This window comes from Planococcus citri, chromosome 3 (genome assembly GCF_950023065.1).
Source record: "Planococcus citri chromosome 3, ihPlaCitr1.1, whole genome shotgun sequence".
Taxonomy (NCBI): domain Eukaryota; kingdom Metazoa; phylum Arthropoda; class Insecta; order Hemiptera; family Pseudococcidae; genus Planococcus; species Planococcus citri.
In genome coordinates this window covers 6,429,912-6,451,368 of record NC_088679.1, presented here as the reverse complement: position 1 = coordinate 6,451,368, position 21,457 = coordinate 6,429,912, and the positions used below count along the sequence as shown (strand labels likewise).

Sequence of the window (21,457 nt, the reverse complement as noted above, 5' to 3'; positions counted from 1 at the left end):
ATCGGGAAAAGTCGAGTGATATATCGAATGGTATGTTTCCGAGGTCGCTGAGTACGAATATGAACTTATTTTTTGGGTCCCACCCTCCAATGTCCGCAGACTACATTCCTTTAGAAGTAAAGTATAGGTAAGTAGTATGTACTTGGAATGGTTGAAGCAGAATGATCCGTCCCGTATGTAACACACAAACTGAATGATTTTTTTTTGTAAAAACGGATGCTAATCTGCCCTTTTTATTGTCATGTCGCAAGAAGTAACGAAGCGCTGTGATAATGAATTTGTGATTTTTTTTTTTTTCATTTTCAGGTAATAAAAAGTAAAGTAAAAAAGAAATAAATTTTTATTTTTGCTTAAATAGTTATAAGTACATGTGCAGTTTTCCTTAATACCTTGATAAGGAGGAAAATACGTCAAAAATCCAAGCCATTTGAATGATAACTTGGTGAAATAGTGCTAAAAAAGTCATTTAGAAAAAGGACAATTGCTGACATTGTGCTGAAAATTCAACGCACCAGCTCATACATTGTAGGATAATATTTTTCACCTTGAAATAAAAGGTGAATTTTACGAGAGTCGTAAACGAACGACATTTTTAGAGGGAAATAAGTAGGTACCTATTTGAGCTATCCAACCCATGATATAGGAAAATTTTCGTTCCAAGAAGTAGATATAAGGTTAGGTATATCCATCCATCACAGTCATTCTGCAGAAGAAAAAAAAACCACGTGTCTCTGACAGGACTTTGCTGGAAATACCATTATTCGAACTTGAACTGGAAACTGAGTCTTCGTCCTCGAAAATGAATGAACTAAAATTGTCTTTCAAAAACAAAAAATATGATTAGTGAAAAAGTATCAAGAGAAAAACTGCCTTTAACATGCATAAAATTTCAATTTTTTCAAAAAAACACGTGAAAAAAAAATCTTGACTAAATTCTTAGTAATTGAAATCAATTCTTCAGTTTTTGGTGAATTTTTGAAAACTAAAATATTTATTGCAAAACGCTAAAAATAAAGGTGACGTGAAAATTTTGAAATCTCACGAGTAATTATACATGATGTGTTTTACCAGTTGCAATAAAAAAACAGCCTTTGATAATATCGGTATTTCAGCCTTCTGTGGAACAATATTTGACCCCATCGAGCTGTAATCGCTAGTTTATGGCAAGGTATTCATTATGCTGCGCAATTCAAAGTTTTATAATTTTGGAGTAAATCCAAAGTTCGTTATAAATTGATTAGTCAACTTGGACAACTAAAAATGGAAAATTAATTCCCCAGTTTTCAATTGTGATCTGTCACGAGAAAACCAGGTTAGTGTCCAAAACGTAAATTTTACACGACGGGTATTTGAAGGTTTGAATCTATGTGTTCGGCGATCTATGATTCGTAGGTCCGTGAAACTTGGACCACTTTTGACCACAAGGGGTGCCAACATAACCTGACATTTTTTTCAAAATCAGGGTTGCCAAAGGCCAATAATCGAAATTTCCCCAAATCGATTTTTTCGTTTTTTAAAAATTTTGCGCCAAAAATTTGAAAAATTTCGCGAAAACTACTAAGAATTAATAATTAATATAAAATAAAGTTATTTATTGAGTTTTTCAATGTTTTCAAAAATTTTGTTCAAGGTGAAAAGAGTTGATTTTTCCAGCTTAAGCCTCATTCAAATTTCAATAAAATGGCACTAATTCTCCAAATGTGGGCCGATTGCCCCAAAAATTTGCATATTGACTCCTCAGAACATACTTTTCAAGAAAATCACAAAAAAAAAATTTTTCAAACTTTTTTTGTAGTTGCTCTATTTTTTTAACCTTGAATTTAGGGTCAAAAGAATCGTTCGCGAACGTTTTAACCACCACAGGCGGATTCTGCACGCTGAGTACTACCAATATCCATAAAAAAAAACAAATCGATTTTTTGGACACTAACCTGGTTTTCTCGTGACAGATCACAATTTTCCTCGAATTTCAAAAACGTTGTGCAGGGAATCTCTCTTCTAATGTTAAAAAAATCAAAAAATTCAATTCAGGTATGCGTTTTTTTTAAACTTGAAAGGGGAAAAGGACCCCCGAAGCAACATTTTTCAAAATTGGGGAAAATTTGAAAATGGGGAATTATTTTCTCAATTTTAGTTGTTCAAGTGGACTTCTCAATTTATGACAAACTTTGAATTTATTCCAAAATTACCGAACTTATTCAACGAGTACCTACTTATACCTTATAGCATGAATTTCTTCTTATTTTTTTTTAGAAATGACCACCACCTGCAGCTATGTTGGTTCCTTGGTCCTCGTCGAAAATAGGAAAAAATCAAAGAAGAAATAGAACAATCGAAGTAGATAGATACCTAGGTTTTTCTTTTAAATCTCCCATTTTTGTGTAGGTAATTCACTTTTCAATAAATCCTTTGTCCCCAACAAAGCTGATCCCCTTATAATCACTACGAGTAATTACGTAGTAGAGACCTCCAAAGTTTAAAAAAAAAGAAAATTGAAGACTAAACATTTTTTTGAAATTGCTCCACTTCTGGTTAAAACCCCTCCCTAAATAACCTCTTCTTCAAAGAAAACTTCCCCCAGCCCCCAAAATGTTGCTTAACTCATCCCATACACACTACACAGGCTTCAAAAAGAGGAAACGATCAAATCAATAATTTTGATTTTCTTGTATTGTAAATAGGTACTTACCTACCCATGAGACTTTCCGGCACTTCTTTTTTTCCTCGTCATAACCTATACAGGGTGTCCAGTGGGAGGTCAGCGAGAATTCAGATTTATGTACAACCAAGTACAGTGGCGTAGCCAGGATTTTCTCAAGTAGGGGCAAAATCAGATTTTTTAAGCACGAAAAATCGAAATTCAGAAGCAATTTTCTGAACACCTTTTGTAATTTAATGATTTTATGTAAATGAAGTTGGAATTACTGCGAGAGTGAAAATTATTTGAAAAAATGGGTCCAAAAAACGAAAAAATGTCCATTTTGATATATTTTATTTTAAATTTTCGCTTGATAAGGTAAATGCGGTTGCCTAACTTGCAAACTCAAGGGGCTATGAATGAATATTAATTTCAAAAAATCGCAATATATAAAAAATAATTGCGGAAATGAATACATTGGTATGTGGGTAATTCTCAGAAAAAGGTAAAAATCGTGTACATGGCAAATTTCTCAAAGGTTTTAGCAGGAATTTTTTTTTTTTTTTGGTCCATTCAAGGATCATCCCCCCACACATTTCACATATGGTATTGAAATTTTTAGCCCCTCCTTTCATTGGTGTACATTCGATTTTATACCCTAAATGTCCTTCGACTTGGCTGTCACACACCATGTTTTTGAAAATGAATGTTATAAAGTGTCATGAACTTCATTTTTTTGGGGAAAAATTGGCACGTTCTCATTATCATAGAACACGAAGGTCCATTATTGTGCAAATTGCAATTGGAATAAGTCCATAGGAAGCTGACATTTCACATTTTGAAAACTGTCACACACTTTTTGCGCAAATTTTCGAGCAATTTTCAATTATTTTTGGTAGCTTCCCAATCCAATATTTTTTTCTGGTGAGTGGCTGCACTGGTTCACTGTCTTCATAAAAATGTTACCCCGCAATGTTATTCTCATAACCTACGCAATGGCTCGTTCTGATCGTACTTGTCTCTGAAAATATGATATTTCGCAAAATTGGTGTCCTTCGGCTTGCCTTTTTATTTACCCTGATGAACCCGCCAAAAACGATAATTGAGAAAGGGAAGTTATTCTACATGATAAGTACACATTTATTACGTGTTAAAAATCGAATAATGTCCAGTAGGTAAGGCTAGAAACGAAAAAACGTTGAGATTGTCCTTCGGCTTGTCCAGCGCCCATTTGTCCTTCGACTTGGCCAAATTTCAGACAGCTGTACTTTTATCGCGCTAGTCGACATATTACACGATAAAACAAGCAAAATTTGACATTTTCTCCCTCCCCACACCTCACCTCTACCCCTACTATAAAAATAAGTCCAGATTCGAACTTTGCGGCCTGAAAAACATAAATTGACATATTACAAGATAATATAAGCAAAATTTGACATTTTCCCCCTCCCCACGCCTCACCCTCCACCTCTACATAAAAAATAACTCCAGATTCGAATTCTACGATCTCGAAAACATATCAATCGACATATTACACATCGATGAGGGTCGAATCCTAATTATCGCTGTTTTAGGGGGGCCGGGGTCCACAGTGGGGGGGATTGAATTGAGGCCAACACTAGAACAGGGATCTGGGACACCTATACAAATGATTCCCACTTGAAATTTTCCAAAAAAATGATTTTTATTTTTCAAAATTATGCACATCAAAATTCACCTTTTTTCTGAGAATTTACCCATGTACTTCTGAAAAATAATGAATAAATTTTGTTAGGATCAATTATTTTTTAATTCTGAAATTTAAAAAGAGACAAGAGATTGAAACTTGGTACTTAAATTCGCGAAAATTTTCATCAAATTGTCAATTTTAAAATTCCATCCACTGTTGGGTAATTCCATGCCAAATCGGTGGATTTTTGCACGAAGGGTCATCGCGATGTTTTTCAAAATCAGATCATGTGTAGAGGTCATCATACGATGACGAATGACGCAAACCGGACATTGTTTTTGATTTTTTTTTGTAGGAGCTTTGGAGCAACATTGTCAAAATTGTGTTTTTCGTCAATTCGTTGACTTATGGGGAGGAGGGATGGGGAGGGAGAGTTTTTTTCCACATGTTCGTCTACGCGTTGGTAAAATATTTCAAAAATGCAAAAATTTTCATTTTTTAGGTTTCTGATGATATTTTTACAATAAGTGCCAAAATTGTAATTTTTTTTCTCGAAAATGTTATTCTACGTGAAAAGTACTAAAACTGAGAATTTTTTGTCAGAATTTTTACTCGCCAACATCATGGTTATATTTAAAGTATAAGTTTTTAAAGCGATTTTTTTAGATTTTTGAAAGTGGCAACACCGATTTTAGACATCATTCGTCGATTACCCTCTCAAAGCACTACAATTTGAAAAAAATCAAAATTCTATACCACGTACAACAACGGGAGCTATTTTCAACTGAAATTTCCCATTTTCAGCCATTTTGGAAAACTTTGTAATTACATACTAGGTATTCTTAATTAAATATTCGATTCACATTTATATTGCAAACGTATTACTTATAAGGATAATTAACATCTTCTTCTGGACTTCATTCGTCCTCGTCTTCTGGACAACGCTTATCCAACGTATCGAAGATTGTACAAACGCAGAATAATGAATCTTTATATGATTCTCTGTGGCAATAACAATATGTGTCGCTTTTCTTATCCGGCTCCTTACCAACAGCTGCATACCTATTATGACAATCACAAGCGACTTGGGCATAAAAATCGTTCTTGTCGATGTCGTGACAGTCTTGAAATTTAGGCTTAGTTTCTTCATCAGCAGATAAAAGTGGTACCAATATCATTATCACTATCACTCCAACGAAGAACACACTTTGCGTTTTCATTTTACTAAAAAGCTCAATGTTGAAAAACAGTAAAACAGAAAATAAAATCGATAGATGACGTTTTCTTACACGTTGATTTAGTTATACTTATACAGCTGCAGACTACTTTCCTTTAGATCTAAAGGTAGGTACCTATATACTTAGCATTGTTGAAGAAGAATGATCCGTTCCGTACGTAACACACAAATTAAATGAACTTTTTTTGAACAGACAGACGCTAATCAACCCTTTTTATTATCATGTCTCAAAAAGTAACGCAGCGCTGATTTACGACGGTGCATTTTTCATCCAAGTTGGTGATAGGTAATAAAGTTGAGATTTTTTGTTTTTCATTTTCATGTAATAAAAAGTAAAGTAAAAAAGAATTTTAATTTAATTTTCATTTAAATAACGTTATTCGTGCAAGTGCAGTTTTCAGTAATTCCTACTGATAAGGGGGAAAATATGTCAAAAATTCGAGCTATTCAAATGATAACTCGGTGAAATATAAAAAAGCCATTTAGAAAAAGAACAATATTGTTGGCATGTGATGAAAATATTATGCAACCGCGTCTACGTAGTAAGATGATATTGTTTTTTAACCTTGAAATAAAAGGCGAATTTCACGAGAGTCGTAATTGAACAACATTTTATGCAAGGAAAAAATTTTTTATGGTCACTTCTTTTTTAAAATTTGCACAGGAAGTGGGCATTTTTGAGTATTTACGTTGGTAGGTAGTTGATACAAATATAATATTTGAGCTACCCAACTGTTTTAAAAATTTAGAAAGGTGCAAATTCTACGTACCCCCTCGTACAGAGAAAAAACTTATAGGGAAAATAATTTTACCAACTTCTGTGTCTTGACTTTTTTTTTCTTCCCAGTCACACACCTTATCTAAGATGAAAAAAAATTGTTTTGAAATACTCGTAACAAAGCATTCGTGTCAGAACTCACAATTTTCAAAAATGATTAGATACCCCATAAAGTACAACGTTTATTTTGAAAAATGAGCAACAATTGTACCGAGGCTCAAAATTATAATGAAAATTGGTATAAAAAATTGACAGGATCTAACATGAAAAAAACACGTTGTGTCAGATTCTTGGAACTTGATTATCACCTTTTGACAATCGAGCAATTAGAAATGATGATCATATCTGAAATCTGTCTGATCAAAAATATTGAAAGGACCACCGTTTCAAAACTCTACAAAATGAAGATTTCAAATAAGAAACGTGATACAACTTTTGAAAATGATCAGAACAGATTTTCTGCCAAAATTGCCCATCATCTCCGAAATTGAAGAAGTTATACTTACGAGCAATTTGAAATATGGGGAAAAAATTGGATTAGTTTTCAAACAAATTTTTAGCTGTTTGGAAATTGATTTCGATATAATAATATAATTTTTGAAAACGAATTTAAAAAGTTCTATACGGAATGGTTCATTTTTAAAATTAAGGTCTAATTATATAGGTATAGGCAAAAGGTTATTAAAATTTGTTGCTCATTTGAAAATTCGAGTCTTTATTTTAATTTCAAAGGTGGGCCATATTATGTGGCTAAAAAATCTTTTTTGCACATTTTCCAAAGTTGAATCGGAATTTTTACTAAAAATTTCTAATTACAAGAATTAGATAGGGCTGTAGCGAATATGTTATCTCTGTGTGTAAGTTCTACTCTAACTAGTAAGTGGTAATTAGGTGTACGCCATGGGCAAAGTTTCGTTCCAATAAACAGGCATGTTATAACTTCTGATCATCATCTCATTAGCCGGTAGCAATGATTTGAAAAATGGTAGGTACCTATCCATATTACAGTCATTCTGCAGAAGAAAGCAAACCACGTGTCTCGGACAGGACTTTGCTGGAAAGACCATTATTCGAACTTGAATTGGAAACTGAGTCTTCGTCCTCGAAAAATGAATGAACTAAAATCGTCTTTTGTAAACAAATAATGTGATTAGTATCAAGAGGAAAACTGTTTTTGATATGCACAAAATTTTGATTTTTCAAAAAAAAAAACATGTGAAAAAAATCTCAACTAAATTCTTAGTGATTTAAATCAATTCTTCTGTTTTTAGTGAATTTTTGAAAACCAAAATACATATTTATGGCAAAACGCTAAAAATGACTAAACTAGGTAACGTGAAAATTTTGAAATCTCACGAGAAATTATAGGCCTATGTGTTTTACCATTGGAATAAGAAACCAGCTTTTGGATTTACTTCAACCTCCTGTGGAACAACATTTGACCCTTTCGAGCTGTTTTAGAGTTTCTGGCAAGGTAAGGTATTCATTACGTGGTCCAATTCAAAGTTTAGCAATTTTAGGCTAAATCTAAAGTTCGACAATTTGAAAAGTCAACTTGGGCAACTAAAAGTGGAAAAATAATTCCCTATAGTTTTCAATTTTCCTCAAATTTCAAAAAACGTTGTGCTGAGAGTCTATCTTGGATTCAAAAAATTCAATTTTTTTCAAATTCTGAAATTTAAAAAGATGCGAGAGAGATCGAAAGTTGATAAATTCACGAAAATGTTCACGAAATTGCCATTTTTGAAATTCCATTAACTGTTAAAATTTTAGAGTTGGAACAAAATTGATCGTAACAAAATTTGTTCATTTTTAGTCAAACTATTCATTTCCGCAATTATATTTCATTGCGATTTTTTGAAATTAAAATTCGTTCGTAGAGATCCTTCAATTTATTAGGTGAAAAGTCATAATATACGTGATTTTGTTTAGTTTTTGATGTTATATGCCCCCTCCTCACTCCTGGTGTCAAAAATGAATTTTAAAAGTTGATTTCGAAAAACGCAATTAGCCCCTTCAAATTTAAAGATTGGCAATACCTTTATCTAATTTTTTCTAGTGTGGTACCCTATTGTATCCAAATCTGACTCACTGGACAGTGGACACCTTGTATGTAGCTTTAGGAGCTAGGAGGGGGAGAAGGAAGCATAAAAAACCGCAAATAATTTTTTCACAAGTTGAAGAAGTTCCACACTAAGGTTTAGGCGTAGGTAAATAAATACTTACATTTATTAAAGCAACGCCACTTCCAATGAATATGCCTGCTATTACGTCACTCATATGATGTTGATTATTCATAACTCGAGTTAGAGAAATCCACCAAGCTAGTAATAAGATGAGAAATTGTAACAGTGGTTTCCAGAACAAAGATCCACATTTAATTCTCTTCTGCAAGTATAACTAACGAAGAAAAAAACACATGAAATGTTTTTTTTTCACAGCATTGGGTATAAAAATTTTATAATTTACCACTGTAAAAACGGCTGCATAAAATGAAAATCCCGCATGGTCGGAAGGAAAAGAAATTCTGGAAATCAAAAAACATAAATTTCAGTAGGTAGCCTTCCACTTTACAAGATGATTATTTTTCAAGTCTTCGAGAGATTATTAATTTATATTTTTGGTAGGTACCATATTAATTAATGAAATTGAATTTTTTCCGCCACAATTGTCATAACTTTATCTCTTTAGGTACCTATTATCTTATCTGCCTTCCTATTTGTCAAAAAATCAACATCCCATAAATTTAAAATAAATCTATGACGTTATTATACTGTAAATTTAGAAGGCCATTCACCTCACCCAGTCTACTCATTAATTTAGGAATAATGAAAAAGTTTATTTTTTCTTTACTGTAGGAAAAGTGGGACCAAATTTTTTCTCGAATAGATAGGTACTATAGGTATACATATACAGTTTGTATTATTTGTTTTTGTTCAACTAATCATTGTTAAATTCCCGTATCAGCTCTGAGATGCTCCATTAAACCACAAACTATTTTAAAAGCAGCCAACTTACTTACAATGAAATTAGAACGTTAGAACAAACCCATTTCATTCAACAGTTCAACACGCATTATCCACGTGATATTTAACCTACCTTGCACTTTAGACACGAGTATGCATACAATTTTATCATCGGTTTTTATTTTTATACCAACTAAGTATTACACCTTATCATCTGCATTTTACCTACCTGCCATCGTTACCCGCAAATTCGCCATTGGGACACGTGAAATTGGTAATATATTCGTAGGGATGGTCTCGACAAACAGTTGATAAATCAATACCGCATAATGCGATGAAATTTGGTCTTAGACGACCTACAGTGAATTTACCCACAGCTGAAATAAAATACCCGTACAGGGCTCCACTCACGAAACAAAGTAGTTTTCGAAACACACTTCGATAATAATTCGAGATTTCGTGTTTTCTCGTCAAATAACGGTTCGACAATTTTGTATCTTTTCGCAATACATGGTGGACATATTCGCCTCCAAAAATCTGCAAGTAAATTAATCAATTCAAGAGTTAGATAGATCTGAAATTGAAAGCTGATGTAACAGAATTTTTAAAGAAAAAAGGGACCTACTTACTATCAGTGTTGGGATCAGTAATCCAAATGAATATAAAGAGGTCGTGGATACAGTAGGTTCAAAATATGGTAATCGAATCGACTCATCGTTGCAGAAAAATCCTCGTTGGAATGGTTGAACAGGAAACTCCATTAAAAGCGTATGGATCTTAAAATGATGCTCGCTCTTATCGAATTAAATGCGTAGGGATCGACCTAATTACAAAAACGCACTATGTTAATATTCATCTACTTCACTTTGAAAAATGTTTTTTGAAAATTCTAGTTATTGAATTATACTTACTTGGGTACCTATTAATTACAAAACAAATTCATGCAAAACTTTCAAAAGACAACAAAAACACTAAATAAAAAAACCATCACCATAGCTGCAATATTGTACCTACTTCATATCAGAATTGCGATTACTAAATGTAGATAGGAACTAGATAAGCTTTCACCTCTCATTTTGTTGACGTTTACTGTTCTAAGAAAAAAGTATCATAATGTTCCAATTTGTAAATATGTGCAAGCTGCAGAAGCAGGTGCATTTACTTACATTTATCTAGAATTTATTCGTATTATCTCACCGACCTCTACGCTTAAAAACTTTGAAATAATCGCGTGGAAATCAGTAGGTACACTAGTGACTGAACTTTTAGGGTCATACGAGTAATTGGTAAAATTTCCAAACGATATCTTAGAGCCATGTCTGAACCAACTGACTCTGCATGATTATTCTTCAAATCCCGTTGGCAAACAATTTTGAACCATTTAAAAATAGGTATTTAAAATCAAATTCGAAGAAAAAGCGCAAATTCTATGGCATTGCTAATTCGTGTTGATTAATAAAATATTTTTACCTCTTTTAATTTCGAAGATGAACAAAAAATTGATATGGTAAGACGCCTTTTCTGCGAGTTTCGACTTCTGGAATCCATTAGTGGATTATTTTTTGACAAGTCTCTTGAATTTAGGAAATTTTACATTTCAAAATTTCCAAATTTCCAAATTTTGTATTGTACTTCAAATTTGAGCTCAGAAGAACCGGGATTTGAAAGTTTGACAACATGATGTGTGACCCTGGAGCTATCTTTAGTGCAATTTTTTGCAAGAATTTCTGGGCAACAGTTCGTGAGGTTCTTTGTTCAGTATTATGCGAGTAACTGTTGAAAAAAAAAAAAAAAGACACACGAATACACTTATTATCTAATCACAACTCGCAATTGGGCAATTGCAGTTAACAAAATTATCTAAATAATATTTAATAAGTACCTAACTATAGGTACTTAGGTAGGTAGCTAAAACAAGTAAAAAAAAAATCGGCGCTTATCAAAAAATGTTTAAAAATTAAAAACCAGTAATGGTATGTGTACCTACTTGCAAATTGATATAGTGCGGAATGGAATTACTACGTGTTTTAGTGTAGACAAGAAAGACTACTATGGGGGTGAAGATAAGAAATATTCCTTAGGCGGGGAATATTTGCCAATACCTATATAGCTCCGAAGGGTTGTACTTTGTATAACTCACTATACATCATTCAAAGAAGATACATGATAAATAAGACTCTGCTTTACTTACTATGTATATGAGAAGCTTGGTTACAAAGTTAGACAAACGCCACAGGGTTGATTTTGAGAAAATCCATGTTTTTTGTTACAAAAATATACCTACAGCATTGTAAAGGTGCCTCGCGAGGGCACAGGTTGTTGTCGCTAGAGGTAGTCTCTAGGTAGTAGCTCGGATCATCAAGAGGAGCCAGTCCCCGAGGACAGATGAGAAGGCGAAGACAACACCAGGGGTATTCTGTGCATCCACGTCGTGCGGGGTGGTAACATGTTGCTGTTTGATGGACTCGGAATCGATAAACATGGCCAAAGCAGAATTCTCCAGTTGGTGGAACGACGGGGAGGAGTGGCAAGCTGAAGGCCAAACCTCTACATAAATACCGGATTACAAACAAGAATGCATAACAGCTGCAGAACACCAACAACTCACTTGTTCCAGCCCCAGGGAAGCTCAAGGGCTTCAGAGTGAGAAGGCGAATACCAGCGCCTAAAAACTGGCACATTCAGCTAAGGGAGCAAACCCCAACAGAAAACCATGGTGGAAGGCAACGGGAAACCAACACCATTATATCTCCCTAGAATTATATGGACATCAATTCAGCAATGGCCCTAAGTCTCCGTCAGGCTGATCCTCATCCGCTAAGGCAGCCGGATAGGGTGCTAAGAATATGCGGAGTTAAAACAAGGCGGAACAACATCAACGTCGCAACCTGGAACGTACGAACCTTGTATAAAATTGGACAACTTGCCAATGTAATCAAGGAAGCCAGAAGATTAAAAATCGACGTATTAGGAATAAGTGAGACCCGATGGACTGGAAATGGCAGAAACCGGGTAGATAAGGATTATGAAATGATCTACGCTGGAAAAGACACACACGAACTAGGTGTGGGTATAATAATACATACCAGAATCAGCAATAAAATCAGTGCCATAATTCCAAAATCAGAGAGGATAATATTTGTGAGATTGGAGGTCAAGCCAAAACCAATTGTGATAATTCAAGTTTATGCGCCAACAGCAGAAAGCAGTACAGCAGAAATCAATAACTTCTACAATGACCTAGAAGAAGTAATGAACTGCTCAAAAAACAATGATGTTGTGTTTTTGATGGGAGACTTCAATGCCAAAGTCGGGAATGATCATGGTAGCCAAGTGGCAGGGAAGCACGCACTTGGAGAGCAGAATGAAAGAGGAGAAATGCTCATAGAGTTTGCAGAAAGACACGATCTAATAATATGCAATACCTGGTTCAAACAACATGCAAGAAGATTATACACATGGGTCAGTCCTGGAGATCGAGCCAGAAACCAGATAGACTACATTCTTGTAAAAGGAAGATTCAAGAACATAGTGAAGAACTGTCATACATACCCTGGTGCTGACTGCAACACTGACCATAAACTACTGGCTGCAAAATGCCAGATAGTCATGAAGAGCCAGAAGAAGAGCAAAGAACAATACCAACAACTTGACATTGCAAAGATCAAATCAAAGCATGTGCAGAAGAAATTCAGAGAAGAACTGGAAAAACAAAAGGAAGACAAGTTGGAAGAAGAACAAGGTGTTGAAGAAAAGTGGCAAGAATGGAAGCGAAAGGTTAAAACAGCAGCAGAAAAGTCTATTCCACTCAAAGATAAAAGAAAACATAAACCATGGATAACTCAAGAGATACTGGATCTGATGGAAGAACGAAGGAATGCAAACAGACCAAGTAGTGAATACACAGAACTAAATCACAAGATCATGGGAATGTGCAGAACGGCCAAAAATGAATGGTATGAGGAGAAGTGTCGAGAAGTAGAAGAACTGGAGAAAAGACACAACTCTAGAGAAATGCATACCAAAGTGAAGCAGATGATGGCTGCCCATAAGAAAAGGAGAAGTGGAATAGCATACATGCGAAGAAAAGACGGAAAGTATTGTGTCAACAATCAAGAAACAGAAGAGGTCTGGATCAGCTACATACAGGAACTGTATGGAGATGACACACGTCTGGCTCAATTGGAAGTTTCATCCACAGAGGAGGCACCACGAATCGAAATGTGTGAGCTGAGAAATGCGGTGAAGAGAGCCAGAAACCACAAAGCAGTGGGGGAAGATCTCATACCAGTAGACTTGATTAAACATCTAACACCTGAGTACGAAAAAGAACTGCTGAAGATTATAAATGAGATATACAATGAAGGTAGACTGCCTAAGGACTTCAAAGCAGTAAATTTTGTACCAATACCGAAGAAAAATAACTCGCAAAAATGCTCTGAATATAGAACCATCGCATTAATGAGCCATGCTCTAAAGCTACTACTATCCATCATAAATGCCAGAATTGAAAAGAAGATAGATGAAAATCTAAGCGAAACACAATATGGCTTTGTAGCAAAGAGCACTGAATGCAAACAGGGAAATTATTGCTTGCTTCGTCGACTATGAAAAAGCATTTGATCGTGTCAACCATGAGAGGATGCTGGAGATCCTGAAGAAATACAATATCGATGACAAAGACCTGCGGATAATCAAGAACTTGTACTGGGAGCAGAGCGCAAATATCAAGTTTGGAACTGAGTACTCGGAGAATAGATGTGGTATAAAGAGAGGTGTGAGACAAGGATGCCCCCTCTCACCTAGGCTGTTCAACGTGTACGCAGAAGAAATAATGAGAGAAGCGCGAATCAAACAAATGGGATTCAAGATCAACGGCAAGAGAATAAATGAAATAAGCTACGCAGACGACAAAGTGATCCTTGCTGAAACAGAAGCGCAGATGCAGAAAATGATCAACCAAATCAACAGTGCTGGATTAAAATATGGAATGAAGATAAATGCAGGCAAGACCATGGTGATGAGATTTACAAAAGGAGACTTCAAGGAGGTCAAAATCAACATCGGAACTCAAGAAATTGAAAATGTAAATCAGTTCAGATACCTTGGAGCACTGATAAATAATGATGGTAGAGATCATAAAGACATTAAATCACGGATTGGAATGGCAAAAAGCGCCTTTAACAACCTAGCCAATGTGCTGGGAAATCGAACGATGAGTCTAGCTCTGAGAAAGAGAATTATGCGATGCTACGTATGGACCGTTCTGAAGTATTCCTGTGAAACATGGACCATGAGTGCAGAATGCGAGAAGAAAGTATCTGCTTTTGAGATGTGGTGCTATCGAAGGCTACTACGGATCTCATGGAAGGACTTCATCACCAACCAGGAAGTATTAGCAAGAATAGGAGAGGAGCGGAAAGTCGTAGTAGAAGATATAAAGAACAGAAAGCTAAAGTATCCAGCTCATAAAATACGAGAAAATGGTATTTTCATGCTAGCGGTACAGGGGAAAATTCAAGGAAGAACTACAAGAGGGAGGAAACGATCGGAGATGTTAACAACAAACTCACCGGCCAACTCTCCCTGTAAGACCCTGAAAGAAACTATCAGATAGGCTAGAAACCGGCTGATATAGATGGAAGTATACGCTATCTCCTGTAAAGGAGCGCGACTATGACGACGACGACGACGATTGTAAAGGTGGGGGGTATTTGACAAATTGTAGTGATGATAATGAGTAACAAAAATACAAAAAATATCCTTCCACCATCACCCCCCACCACTAATAAAAAGAACCTGAAAATGCACTTGTCTGATTTTGAAACCAAGATAAAGATAATTTGAAATTGAAGTAGATCAGTTAGGTTCTGATACCTATAGGATTTTTAACCCTATTTCCATTTCTGAGGTCCCTTAGTTTCAAAATAGTACATAAAAGGTCAAAAAACGCGATCAAAGTTGCGCCTTAGTTTCAATTCAAACAGGGACATATGAACATTATCTTAGTTTCAAAATGAGACATATCCTATCATCTTAGTTTCAAAAACAGACATATCCTGGATATGTCTGTTTTTAGAACTAAGACAATTTGCACATGTATGTGTTTGAAACTAAGGCAAAACTTTGAGCGCGTTTTTTACCATTTTACGTACTATATTGAAAATAACAGACCTCAGCAATGAAAAGAGTGTTAAAAATCCTATAAGAATCAATATCTAACTCGATTTTTGTGGAAGTGGCGTTTGTCTAACTTTGTAACCAACCTCCGCATATTTAACGTGATAATCTATAATTTTGATAGATAGTATGAAACCTAATGAATTTCTTGAAGAGAATGATCTCGCCATACGTGTGATGACATAAATCTCCAAAATTAAGCCAATAATCTAGTAATCAGATGTTACCCTAACTATACACTAAAGATAGGATATGCAAAAATAGGCACATGTTAATATTTACACGAAAATGAATAATTTGTTTAATCATCATAGATCACAACACCATGGCTGAGAATCTATGAGAAAAAGAATAATATTAAATGAAGTAGGTGTATCACACCACTTACTCGAACTGTACACGTTTTCCATCTCTTTCCTGGGCTCACCTAATACTACGAGCATCGATGGAACTTAACTAAAGGAGGCACAAATTAAACTTTGTGTATTGAGTACATGTCCGGGTCCGGATACATTCCTCAATACCAAAAAGGTACACTGGTTATTGATCAAAATAAGTTTGATTAATCTGGATTTATTCATTGTATTAACCATGCACGAGATGACGTAAATTGAAGAACTTTACCATGGTCTCCCCTAAGAAGAGGTACCCCCATGGTACTTATTTAATCAACGATGACTAGAGAACCAACTATCACAAATTGCCGAAACCAAGTGAAGTTTGAGCGCAAAGATCAGTATTATAAAGACGCTTAAGATGGTCAAATCTCCACCCTTAATTGTGGGGTACCAATAGTGTACTTGCTAAGTATACATACTTACACATAAATTGGAGAATTTATGTGATTTTGGTTATTTATGCCTAAAATCCCTATCTTGGGCTATAAATGTCAAAGGCTCGCAAACCCTTTCTTCTTTAAGAAGGGTACAGCCTCGTATGCGCGAGTATATCGTGTACTTATGTTAGCCTTCTTTTAAGATATTTACATACGTTACCAATATTTTCAATATAAGGGGTTCATAATATGTATATGCACTACCTTCGGCAGTGGGGCCAATTTGCCCTCTGTCAAAATTGAAAAAAAAAGTTTCACTTTTACTCGTAGCAAGTGATTTACTTGAAGAAAAAAAAACTAAATGAGAAAAATATTTGTCAAGTAGGTACCTATGTAGTAGATAAATTGAAGCGGGTAGGTATTAGGTTTAAAGTATTCGTTTTCGGTTTCAATTACCGATAACCGAAAGAAATACCGATCAAGTGATTTTTTCAGTCACAGGATTTTTATTTTCAAGTTGTTTTTTGGGGGAGGGGAGGGGAGGGGGCAGTCTATCTAGACAGAACATAATGAAGTACCTATACCTAATTATTTTTACTTTACAGTTTATCGATAACTATTGTTGAAGTAAGTTCAATCAATTGAAGCATATTTCAAAGATATTTCACCAGAAAATGAAATAATATAGGTACCTATCTACTTAGAAACGACTTATCTATTATTATTTTTTATGAAATAAGTAGGTAGGTATTTCGTTTTTTAATTTTTAATTTAATTTTTATTTTTTAGAGGATAGGTAAGGTACATATATTTGAACAAATCCCCTTGGTGGGGTTTCTCCGGTGATGAGTACTTTCAAATGAGTAAAAAAGTAAACTTCATCCATTTGTAAATACTTAGGTAATTTTCGTATTTACATTGATTTATTTAAATATTCCAGACTTACGAGTCTACCTATCTTCAAAAATATTTTAAAGCATAAAATGAAAGACCAGCATAGAAAAATAGGTACTCTGACAAGTCAAGAACAAAATATAAATTCAAACACTGCAGTTGATTGTCTCGAATAAATAATTGCAAAAATCACCCATGGTCATCAAGTGTGGGCCATCATTGATTTTTTTTTTTGTTAAGAATTGGACGAAGGCTTCAAAAAAAGTTGTGGGGACCTCAGAAAGCTGTGGGAAAAATTTAGGGTCTCAAACTTTTACCATAATTTTTCTGCTGGCGTTTTAAATTTTGAAATTTATGTAGGAAATTAAAAAATAAGTTTTTTTTTGAAAAAATTCATCTTGATGATGATTGAATAATTATATTACCTTTATCTCGTCCTTATGGATGTATGAAAACTGTTTTTGAATTTTTTTCACCTTTACGAGGGTTTTACATTATGTGCGTACAAAAATGACACAATTTTAGACCTTTTCCAAACTTGTAAAAATTACCATAAAAAGTGAAAAACATGTCAAAAACGGCGTTCTCACTTTCAATTGGATATAATTATAATAAAACAATAATTTTTTGAAAAAAAAACAACTTCCATCTTTGATTTTTAATGTACCTAAATTTAAAAATTTTTCAGCAGTCTTTTGAGATCCTCGAACAACTTTTTTTCTTTTTAAATCGCATCTTCAATTTTTCTAAAAAAAAAAAAAGGTCAAAGTTGAAGATGACCCACTTTATAGTGAATGAGCATGAGATGAATGTAAATATTTTACATCCTGAAACAAATTTTATATTCAATCAAAAGTTGAACTTTTCTGATTTACAAAAAAACAAAAAGTCGATGGGCTCGAGTAATATTTTTATCAATCTTATTTTGAACAGATTCTAATCTTTCAGCCTTTCTGCAGCAGACTTTCGGTCTCAGATGACGATTTTTTAGATGAGTCTGGATTCGAATTTAAATTGTGTAGTGGTTCTTCTTCTTCAAACAATGAATGGACCCAAATAACCTTGAATAGAAAAAAAATGTACTTAAATTCGATGTAAGTAGGTAAGACTAAGTAAGTGCAAAGTGTATCGTAAGAGTAAGTCGAGAATGGGTAACTGAGAATACACATATACATATGTAGATACTCATACACTTAGCAGCAAATTTTCATTTTGATTCATTTTACTCATAAAAAAAATCCTTTTTTAAATCATCATAAAACAATCCTACTAGGTGTTCCAAAATTTAAAATATTATAATTTTAATCCATTTTGAAGGTTTTTAATTGAGAATGTACAGTAATTTTCTCCACCTATGTTGAATGCATATTGCATTAAATTTTTTCCAAAATTAAATCAAAACTTGACACTAAATGTGTTTCAACACTGGGTGATCTCAATTACCCACTATCTCTCCCATTGGATCAAACAACCTCATTCATTTCAGAGTTCTGAATATGATCAAACTTACGTTTATTATTGCTATACCACTGCCAATGAATATTCCAGCGATCACATCGCTCATATGGTGATGATTATCCATAACTCGAGTCAGAGAAACCCACCAGGCCAGTAACAGGATACAACATTGAATCAATGGTTTCCAGAACAGAGTTTCAAATTTCAACCTTTTCTGTAGATATAGCTGAAAATAATTCAAAAAATGACGTGGCTAGATATGTAGTTACCTACTTAATCAAGACGACAAGAAAAAATATTTTCTTTGGAACAACTGAAATTAAAAATTCACAACACACCACCGTGAATACTGCAGCATAAAACGATAACGCTGCATGGCCAGAAGGAAAAGAAGATCTGAGAAAACAAATAAGTAGGTAACATTTGTTAGGTATCTGTATTACTTTACAGTAGTAGTATTGAGTAAATTAAATAACCAACCTGCTTTCATTAGCTGCATCTTCGCCATTAGGACAGGTATAATTATAAACATACTGATGCGTATTATTTCGACAAGCCTTTAGCACATCAGTTCCACACACAGCGATGAAATTTGGTCTCAAACGACCAACGGTTATTTTACCTATACTCGTTATCAATTCCTGATACAATTCTCCGCTACCGAAACATATCAGTTTTCGTAACACATTTCGAAAATAATGCACGATTTCGTGTTTTTCGTAATGATGATACCACCATTTTGAGTTTTTGTTGCGTCGAATGGCTGCAAATTCACCCCACAGAATCTGTAAATCGATTACATAATAAACACTAAAATAAAATATTGATATATATATGTTTCAAGTAGGTATAGGTAAGGCATATTTTATTAATACAATATGAACTTACTAATAATATTGGAACCGTTAATGCGATCCAGTACAACGCAGACGTGGACACTATTGATTCCAAGTTTGGTAACATAATCGAGTCATCGTCGCAAAAAAATCCTCGTCGAAAGGGAGCCAATATCATAGCCAGCGCCATCACATATGCTTGAATAGGTAATTACGAATTTTCAGCACCTAAAATACGATTAAGTATTGTAAGTCTACGTCTAGGTATGATAAAATTTAAAAAATGCAATACCTATTACCCAACTTGTGAAATAAATGAATAAAATAGGTGAATACGTGATAGGTACTACTTACATATACAACGATCAAAATTCGGCTCTAGATAAGTGGCATATCAATCAATTTATACAATTTTATGGCTTAATTCATATACATTGATAAGAAAAAATACAGAATGGGTAATCAGTTCGGAACCACCAAAAACCAGTTATCGTCATCACGATAACATTGCATCAAATATACTGTGCGAGTACCCGAGTGGCGAGTAGGTTTCGCTTCTTCTCACCAAGTTTACAGGTTCCCTTTCCCGAACACTTTTGTCCACAATCAAGTTTTCAAGGTAGAACTAAAATAGAGATGAAAATCGAGTTGTGATTTTGGAGAGAGATTGTTTTTTTACTACGAGTAGGTATTACTATTGGAATAAGGTAGGTAATGATTTTTCGATAGATTTTTGACTCATTGAGAGAAAATGGTGGTTGCAAATTTTGTGCTTTTTGGCATTTTTGAATGAAATCTCGCACCCAAGTCTTCTTTTTCTCAGCACGTAACTTTTATATTTTCAAAATGAACCAATTTTTCAAAAATTGGATATTTTTGATTGTTTCAGAATTTTCGGCATATCTCAGCAGAAGTTGGGACATTCTGGATAATTTGTCCAAAATGCATTACAGAGAGATTTTTTTTTTGAAAAATTTCAAGTGAAACAAAACAACTTTTTTTTCATGTAAGTAAGTAAGAAGTCAATTTTCTTACTCTCCAACTTTTAAAGAAGCTGTAAGAAAAATTTGGGGTTTCAAACTTTTACCATCATTTTTCAACTAAGGTTTCAAATTTTGACATTTAGTAGATTGATGGAAATCAAAAAATAAGTTTTTTCAAGAAAATTCATTTTGGTGATGAATTTGTAATGAGCAGATATGCCCTGATCGCCTTAGTAGTTAATAACGTAACTTCTCCATAAGCGTAGGTTATTGTACTCATCCTGTGGGAGGAACAATTGGCTACATATAATGTACTCGCGATCCGAGCTTCGTAGCAAGGATCATGAACCTAGAAAAATCACTTGGTAGAGATCATGGAACTATAATCTTAAAAGGGAAGCGACGTTGTATGTTGTAAAAAGTGAAGCTATCGCTATCTCTCTCTAACCAACGTTTTCGTCGCCGTTGTGATACGCGCCTTTTTTCAAATTTTGAACGCGCGACCAAGATATTGATGTTTTTAGATTTTTTCAAATTTTTTTCAATTTTTTTTCAATTTTATTTTTAAATTTGCATAAAATAAGATTATTGCAGTCGACATTCATTATTTTCAAAGTTAATACAAAGAAGGTGTGTTTTTAAATTCGAATTTTCACTTATGTGAATCATTTTTTTCATGTTTTTTTCAAACAAGGATGATTTTTTTTTGGTAAAAATTTTTTCCAACGGTGAATCAGACTTTCGAGGAACTTACTGGAAGATTTTCAAACATAAATGATTAATCTTTAGTTTTTAAATAAATGCCTTGATTTTTTGATTGAAGACTTTCAATTTTTCGAGAAAATAATTATAGGTATAATTTTTAGCAAAAAAAAATATGCAAAAAATTGGAATTATTATTCGTACCTTAATCGAATGAAATCTTAATTTTCTCGTGAAAATTGATTTCAAAATAAATTCTCTAAAAATTGATCAAAAATGAAGTTTAATTTTTTGCATTTGGTTTGTAAGTGATGTATTTTTGAAAGGTCTATCGAAACAAC

At 34.0% G+C, this 21,457-nt stretch overlaps 2 protein-coding genes across 4 annotated transcripts; both read right to left on the bottom strand.

The window, feature by feature from the left end:
• Positions 1-322: 322 nt before the first annotated feature.
• On the bottom strand, positions 323-10,427 carry LOC135840702 (putative phosphatidate phosphatase). Of its 2 annotated transcripts, none has more exons than XM_065357352.1 (6): positions 10,200-10,427; positions 9,918-10,111; positions 9,518-9,825; positions 8,792-8,849; positions 8,549-8,722; positions 323-818 (listed from the first exon to the last, which is right to left on the bottom strand). In XM_065357352.1, exons 2-6 carry the CDS (start codon positions 10,047-10,049, stop codon positions 699-701), a joined length of 792 nt encoding a protein of 263 aa, XP_065213424.1. In that variant the 5' UTR covers positions 10,050-10,111; positions 10,200-10,427; the 3' UTR covers positions 323-698. The 2 variants fall into 2 exon arrangements, with proteins under 2 accessions (XP_065213424.1, XP_065213423.1); XM_065357351.1 differs by lacking the exon at positions 323-818 and adding an exon at positions 6,492-7,450 and having other exon boundaries at positions 10,200-10,408.
• Positions 10,428-16,993: 6,566 nt separating this feature from the next.
• On the bottom strand, positions 16,994-19,977 carry LOC135840703 (putative phosphatidate phosphatase). 2 transcript variants are annotated; one of them, XM_065357353.1, is made up of 6 exons: positions 19,786-19,977; positions 19,484-19,659; positions 19,076-19,380; positions 18,934-18,991; positions 18,648-18,821; positions 16,994-18,198 (listed from the first exon to the last, which is right to left on the bottom strand). In XM_065357353.1, the coding sequence occupies exons 2-6, from the start codon at positions 19,619-19,621 to the stop codon at positions 18,082-18,084; spliced, it is 792 nt and encodes a 263-aa protein (XP_065213425.1). In that variant the 5' UTR covers positions 19,622-19,659; positions 19,786-19,977; the 3' UTR covers positions 16,994-18,081. The 2 variants fall into 2 exon arrangements, with proteins under 2 accessions (XP_065213425.1, XP_065213426.1); XM_065357354.1 differs by lacking the exon at positions 19,786-19,977 and adding an exon at positions 19,731-19,750.
• Positions 19,978-21,457: the final 1,480 nt, after the last annotated feature.